This window comes from Nothoprocta perdicaria, unplaced genomic scaffold (genome assembly GCF_003342845.1).
Source record: "Nothoprocta perdicaria isolate Ctin4 unplaced genomic scaffold, notPer1 scaffold_485, whole genome shotgun sequence".
NCBI lineage: Eukaryota > Metazoa > Chordata > Aves > Tinamiformes > Tinamidae > Nothoprocta > Nothoprocta perdicaria.
The window spans coordinates 109144-116534 of NW_020455738.1; the positions used below are offsets into that span (position 1 = coordinate 109144).

Here is a 7391-nt window from a genome sequence, read left to right on the forward strand (position 1 = left end):
TCCTACTCCTCAAGGCCCCGCCCCTTCTCGGCGGTACACCAATGGCCGCGGATGCAGCCCCCGCGCGTCAACGCTCGGCCCCGCCCCCGCCGGCGAAGGGGCGTGGTCGTGGCCGCAGCCCCCGCGCGCCTGCGCGCTGCGCGCCGCCGCCTCCGCCGCCATTTTGCCAGGCTGGTCGCGGGGGGACGGGGGAGGGTTTTGTGGCCGTTGGCGCCGCCATTTTGTCGCGGGTGCTCGAGCGCGGCGGTGAGCGGGCCGAGGGCACCGGAGCGCGCCCCGCACCCCTTCCGCGCCCCCCCTCAGCTCTCCAGGCAGCCCCACCGGAGACCTGGCGACCGTCTGCTTCGGTAAGAGCGGCCCGCGGCCTCTGCGGCGCCGCCGCGGCGCCTCCGTGCGGGGAGGCCCCGGGCCGGGGCCTCTGCCCGGCGATTTGCGCTTAGTTTGACCCTAACCGGGAGCTCCTGCTGTTCGGGGGGCTGGGGGGCTCTTGCGAGTGGCCTTTTCCGCTGGGCAGTTGGCAGGGGCGGAGAAAAGAGGGGCTGAAGGAGCCTCCAGCCCCCCCCGGGGGAAAAATACTGCAGCGGATTAGTTCATTTGCAGCAGATTAGCTCAGCTCCTGGCTGGGAGGACTGTTAAACATGRTAAAAACCTCGCTTGTCACCGGTAGCTTGGGGATTAAAGATTTTACCGGTCATCTCGATGATAAAAACGAAGCGCTGCGTTAGAGTTGTCCGTCACGGCTGCTAAAACTTGACCTAAAGGTAATGACAGCCGCGGTCAAATCCGCTCAGCGCCCTCGTGGGCGACRCTGTGTCCGAGAGCTGCGTCACGAGCCCGGCGGAGCCGGCGTGYCGGGACAGACACGGTCCCCGTGTCCCGCTGAGGTAGCGGGAGGGGATGTGGCCGYGATGCTTTGCTCCCATGTGGGGCCTCTGCGGAGGAAAAACAGGCTTGGTAGTAAAGTTCAAAGCTTATTCCAAGAGGAATCTCTTTTTTTTTTTTTTTGCTTTATAGTTGTTAACTGCTTAGAAACRACACCAGGTGCAGCGCTGGGTGAGGTGTTTGGGTGGTGGCAGGCTGTATTTCTGCAGCATTATTCCTGCCAGCAGCAAAACCTCCCTTTCYGGAAGGCAGCCTTTAATAAGAGGTGAGGTAGCACAAATTCCTAGGCTTACTGTATCAAGGGAACTTGAGAAAAGCACCAATAGGGTCTTATTTGCCAAATCTTTGGCTTTTTCTGCACAAGGAGCAGAGGGGGCCGGCAGGTTTTTGAGCGTTTAACCCAGCAAATGCAGATTTTTTTTTCAACTCAGGCTTTTATGTTTTGCAGATTCTCTTGAGCTGAAGATGGCTGCACAGTCAGCACCGAAGGTTGTGCTCAAGAGCACCACCAAGATGTCTCTGAACGAGCGGTGAGGAAGCCAACAGCAGCTTCAGCTCATAAGAAATATTTTTTACTTACTTATCACTATCTGGTTTCCAAAAACCAACGTGGTTTCGGCCCTCTTTTAACCTCATCTAACAAGCAKATGGCTCTGCACCTCTGTCTTAAGCTGCGACACCTGTGGTACACGAGGTTAAAAGGGCAATTGTTTCGGAGAGATTTACCCGTAGCAATTAATATAAAGCCATTCAACCCGTAAATATGGTGGGATGGGTTATAACAAAAAAAGAGAAACCTCGCACCCTCCCTGTTTCTCTTCCACATGTTTTTTACGTTTATATAGTGGGCGCTGCAGTCCGGTAGCATGTTACCCAAGCTGCAGGAGCCTCGCTGCTTTGTCCAAGGCGGACCCACGGACACGTGGTCCAGCCTGTAAGAGGCACGCGGCAGGCCACGGAACGAGCCCAAAGGCCCTGTACCAAAGTTGTGGGCCTTGTAAGAGGCAAATGCTTTGCTCCATCTCCATCTCTCTCTTTCCTTGCTGCTGATTCCTTCTTTCCTTTCTTCTCAATATCCTTCTGCTCCTCCATGCCCTCGAGCTTTTGTGGTTCTACGGTGGCRACTAACAGTGATGCTTCAGTTATGTTTCACTTTCTCCCTAATTGCTTGTGGATTAACTGTGTTAATATTACTAAGCTAGGGGGAAAAAAAGGAACCGTCTCTGGGCAGTTCCTGCTCCAGCAAGTGCCCAGGTGAGGTTTAGTCTGAGCCAGCGCTTGGTTTTTATCCCGGAGGAGAGGAGCAGTGAGGGGCAGTGCAGTGAATGCCTGCTCTCCTGCCGGGCTTTGCTCAGCCCTTCTTATTCATTCGGTAGTGCTTTATTTTGCCCTCCTGGGGAGCTCCCAGGACGCAGTAGAAAGCTGGTGCTTTGCTGCTAAGGACGCTTAACATCTTCTCAATGTCCCCGGAGCCCTTAAAGGCAGAAAATCCTTCGTGCACCAAAGAAATTACCCAAAAATCTACTTTTTATTTTAAAGTCCACTCGCATGGCACCAGTGTGTCCTCAGGGCGGTGGCCTTTATAAAGCCATCTTGTGGCACTGAGTCTCCAGACAGTTTTTTGAGCTCCGAGAGGTTGTTTTGCAGCCAGATTTCAGTTGCTTTTCTCCTCTGCAGTGTCCTCTCTCATCCGTCATGGTCATCTCTGCTTATCGCTTGTTTTCATTCCTTCTTCCATTTCTAAAAATCAGTATCCTAAAGCTTTTGTCACTGCTGAATGAATGCACATCACTTCCGAGTTTCCAGTTCTTGCACACTTGTGGAAAACGAGGAATACCTAATTCCCATATGGCGTGRCCTAAGTACCACTCTTTACATAAGGTTCATGGGATCTGGAGATCCAATCTTGAGAACCATGAAATGCCAGTAAATGTGTGTAATAAAGCTGTATTTAAACACCCATTTTATTCGACCTTGAAGCTTTACTAACATGCTGAAGAACAAACAGCCGATGCCGGTGAATATTCGGGCTACCATGCAGCAGCAGCAGCAACTGGCCAGTGCCAGAAACAGAAGACTGGCCCAGCAGATGGAGAATAGACCTTCTGTCCAGGCTGCTTTGAAACTTAAGCAGGTGAGAGAAAATAATCCCCTTTTCCCCGCAGCSAGCTGATGATGCCTGTTGCCAGCTGAGGAAGTTTCAGGAGAAGGTGTATTTTTCAAAACAATACCCCTGAAATTTAAAGATGAGAGGCATAAAGGGGCCAACAGAATATGATTTGTTTTCACTCAAGCAATGCCTTGTTGGTTAATTGTACTGAATGAATGAATTTTGTGCTGGCTGTTCATATCTCCTCTCTATTTTTTCAGAGAAATGTTGTCATTCTGAGGTTCTGGATCTGCCGAGTGCTTCATCCCTCAATGTAGCTGCAGGCGCTGCAGGTTGTTCCCAGGACTTACTGTCCGCTTGAGGTGGTTGTTCCCAGCCGYGACACCAGCCTCTCCTGGTGCCCTCCCTTGGTAGCAGCCACCTGCAAGGACCAGATGAACAAACTCGTGTTGATTGCACGCGCAAACTAGAATGCAGGGCCCGCTTAATTTAAGGGCTAGTGTATTCTCCTTAAAAAGTAGGTCGTTATTGAGCGTTTTGGTGGTTAGAATTGCAGGGTGCTGTGAGGTCCTCGTGTGGGCTTTTGCCTCTGGAACAGAGATCAAATGGTTTTGATGCAGCTCTGGACTCGGGGAAGGAAGGAGAGGGGCTCGAGGTGGCATTCCTGTAGCAGTCATTAAAAAATGGTACAAAAGAGCCAAAAAGCTGCTTCAGTAGAGCTYGTTGTGTGGCTCCAGCTGTGCGTTTGGGTAGCAGCTGGAGCAGAGCAGGACGCTCCCCCTTCCAGGAAAGCAGAAGGACACTCACCCTTGGGTTCCTTCAGTGCAAAGTCCAGCAGCTTGTCCCAAACCGCTGGGGTGAGCGATGGGAACGGAGCTGCATTGGGAGCGTTTCCCGTCCTTTCCAGGCCCGTTGTGCTGCTGAGTTGGGCCAAAGATGCTGAAATCCAAGACGGTTGCAGYAGTTGGAAGAGCGAGGGAATGTCCAAGCAGACAGGACAGCTCCAGGAGACACGGCTCTGAGCGGGAGCAGGCCAGCCAGGCCGGGAGAGCTGTCACACAAACTGTCACCTGGTTGAAGTGTTAGAGCAGCCTGTGGTGGTTTAACTGCTTAGGAGCAAGAGCTGCTCTTCTCGTGACAACCATAGAGCTCCCYTTGGGGGAAGCTCTTTGTGGGCTGGTAAAGGCTGAGCACCACACCGGGCTTGGTGACAGAGGTGGCAGCGGCCACGTTGTGCCGGGGAAAGCCAGGGAGATGGAACCACCAGCTCCACTGTGCGCTGGTCATGGTGGTGAGGGCTGGCTTCCTCCCGCGGAGCGTTGCCTCTGGAAAAAGTGGGCAAGTTGCCGTGCTTCCCGCTGCTCCTTGTGGAAGGTGGCCGGGAAAGGGCCGTAGCGGCAGGTCAGGCTTGTTCCACAGTTGGGAGCAGAGCTGCTTTCTAGCTCGGAGGAGTATTTGAACGAAAGACCACAGTATCACTAGGCTGCCTGGTGGGTGAAGTGCTTTGATTTGGGCCGGACAGCGCTGGTAAAAAGGAGATGCCTCCTTTTACAGCGCAGGCTGCTTCCACGAAGGGTCCTTGTCCTCTCACCTTGCCAAAATGTCCCTCCCCAGGTRGTTTGCTGGTCCTCCTTTGAGGCCTGCGGAGCTCTGGCGGTGCTGGCTTTGCCCGCAGCCCGTGTGTGACGCCTCCTGTTCCCGTTGCAAATCCGGGTTTGCTCCATGACCTCTCCTGTTCCCCGCGACTCTTTTCTTCCAGAAGAGCCTAAAACAGCGCCTCGGCAAGAGCAACATCCAGGCCCGCCTGGGCCGCCCGGCCGGAGCGCTCGCCCGCGGAGCCATGGGAGGAAGAGGGCTGCCCATGGGGCAGAGAGGGCTGTCCCGAGGAGCCATGCGCGGCGCGCGCGGAGCCCGGGCCCTGCTCCGAGGAGGGATCCCGCTCAGAGGTCAGTGCTGCCCCGCGGCGCCCGCRCAGCCTCCCGGGCCTTGCGGGCAGCATCGCGAATAACCTGTGTGCCTGCCCCGGCTTCCTGCGCCCTCCAGGTCAGAGCCTGCTGCGAGGAGGACGCGGGATGTCCCCGAGGATGGGCCTGCGAAGAGGCGGCCTCCGGGGCCGCGGTGGCCCCGGGAGAGGCGGCCTGGGCCGAGGAGCCATGGGCCGCGGAGGCCTCGGAGGCAGAGGTGAGTGGGCACCGAGCTCAGGACMCCGCTGCGAACGCCACAGTAGGTTTTAACTCTTCAATTTTCCCGTTTCGGGTTAGTCCGTGTGCGTGCACGCGGACTTTAACCCCGTCCCCAAGCAGCGTTCAGCGCGGTGCCAAAGGCTGCCGTGTGGGAAGCGTTCAGCCTAAGCCACGTCCCGGGAGGGGTTGGGAGGAGGGTTGGGCCCCTGGCCCCGCTGCAGCCCACTCTGCGGCCGCCCGACGCTTTGCAGAGCGGAGCTTCCCGAGCTGGAGAAGGCTGTTGGAAAGGGCCACTAATATCTGTTCTCCATAAACCCTAAGGCTTAAAATAACCAGTAAGTAAGTGGTAGGGAGACTTAATAGAGGAGAAAACCTACCCCCCTACAGGCGAGCGAGCAGTTTGCTCGATAAAGATGCAATTTCRAGCTTCAGATTTGTGCTTTTGTTGATAGGGAGCAAGCCTTGGATAATTAACTCTCCCTTATCAGCAGTAACAGAGAGAAGGATGAGAGGGAGCCAGGCCAGGGTCGGGAGTGCCTTGCACGGGTGCTTGCTTAGAACAGGAGCCAAATGCTCTTTCTCTTAGCCCCTGTTCCTGGGACGTTGAGATGGGACATTCGGGCTCGTAGCTGTAGCTGGTGCTTTTTAGCCTGATGGTCCCTCATTGCTCTAGAAGCCACCTCAAAAAGGGCTCAGAACTTGAGGGCTTTGTCCTCCACGTAGCCCGTGACGGTCCCCTTGTCTCGCTGCAAGGTCGYGGCATGGCCGGCCGAGGAAGAGGCGGCTTCGGAGGCCGCGGCCGAGGCCGGGGCCGAGGCCGAGGGGCGGCGCGGCCCGCGCTGACCAAGGAGCAGCTGGACAACCAGTTGGACGCCTACATGTCCAAGACGAAGGGGCACCTCGACGCGGAGCTCGACGCCTACATGGCGCAGACGGACCCAGAAACCAACGACTGAGGGGCGCTCGCAGGGACTGGCGTCGGAGGCCGCGTGTGTGTCCGTCCCCGTAAGCTAAACTCGGCGCCCCCGATCCGCACCGCAAGGACGCGTGGCGCTGGGGAGCGCCCCGCTTCTCCCGAGACTTTAGTGTGTTCCTCTAACATTTTGATACCGTGTGTTGTCTGAAGCTCTTCTTTTTGGTTTTGGTTATATATATATCTATTTTTCCTAATGAGTCCAGGCAAGAACGAGACGGATGAGCTGCAGTTGAGCCGGAGGGCGCCCGGAGCAGCCCCACGTGTGACTCTAAAGGGCCGAATTCTGCCCCCGTTGTCTCGTTTGGCCCCTGCTCGGGCAGGGCYGGGCGTTGGGCCCCGCGCGGCTCCCCAGACGCGGCCAAGCTCCCGTACCCGGCGTCCCCCTCCGCTCCCAGCCTGTGTTCCACGTAGCGCAGAGGCCTTTCGGGTCGAAGGCTTTGGGGTTTCCTTGTTTTGCTTTAGATAAAGCTTCAGTTTCTGTTGTTTTGAATGGGTGGCACYGGTGTGTTCTTTGTACTGAGCGGGGAAGGAGCAGGACTTGATCCCAAAGAATGGGAAGCAGGAATGTAAAATGGCACCTCGGCAAGGACAGCAGGGTGGAACCGTCCTTGAAGACCAGGGCTCYGCGCCTCGTTAGCTAACGAAGGTTCTTGCCCTGCAGCACAGCCCCGGCGGGCACGCGGGGCTGGAAGGGGCCGGCACTGCCCAGCTCAGCTCAGCCTTCCCCTGCCGAGGGGATCCTGCGTTTTGGGATTGTTGCAACGAGGGAGAAGGAACCGGAGCAGCACTCCAGCCTTTGCCTTTCCCTCCTGAAACGCAGCTGCCGTCGCCCAGCTGGCTCCCCGTGGACTGGGAGTCCCGGGAAGCCGGGTCTCTCCCCCGGGAGAAGGGGTGTGGGTGCCCGCTCTGGCGTGGAGCAGCCGCTGTCCCGCTGCCATCCCGGGATGTAAGCACGGCCCCTCCGCCTGCCCGTACTGCTGTTCCGGAGGATGAGCCTCCACCTTCCCCTGAGGCCGTGCCCAGCGGTCGCGCAGCGCCTCTGCTGCGGGCCCTGCCTTTCCCGATCCCCTTCCCGGCCCTCCGGCTGCTCCCGGGCCTGTTCTGGGAGCGGCGGCGGCCGGGGGCTGCGGCATGAAAGAGCCGTGCGGAGGCAGCCCTGGCGGTGTGGGGTGGCGGGCGGCAGCAACCGGGGCCAGGGCTGCGGCCCCTGGGTATTTTTGCAGAAAAAATGCAAAAAAAA

General features: G+C 57.2%; 1 protein-coding gene across 1 annotated transcript; it reads left to right on the plus strand.

Moving 5' to 3' along the window:
* Positions 1–294: 294 nt before the first annotated feature.
* CHTOP (chromatin target of PRMT1) lies at positions 295–6452 on the plus strand. Its single transcript, XM_026047253.1, has 6 exons — positions 295–347; positions 1331–1412; positions 2863–3016; positions 4752–4938; positions 5036–5173; positions 5929–6452. The coding sequence occupies exons 2-6, from the start codon at positions 1348–1350 to the stop codon at positions 6129–6131; spliced, it is 747 nt and encodes a 248-aa protein (XP_025903038.1). The 5' UTR covers positions 295–347; positions 1331–1347; the 3' UTR covers positions 6132–6452.
* Positions 6453–7391: the final 939 nt, after the last annotated feature.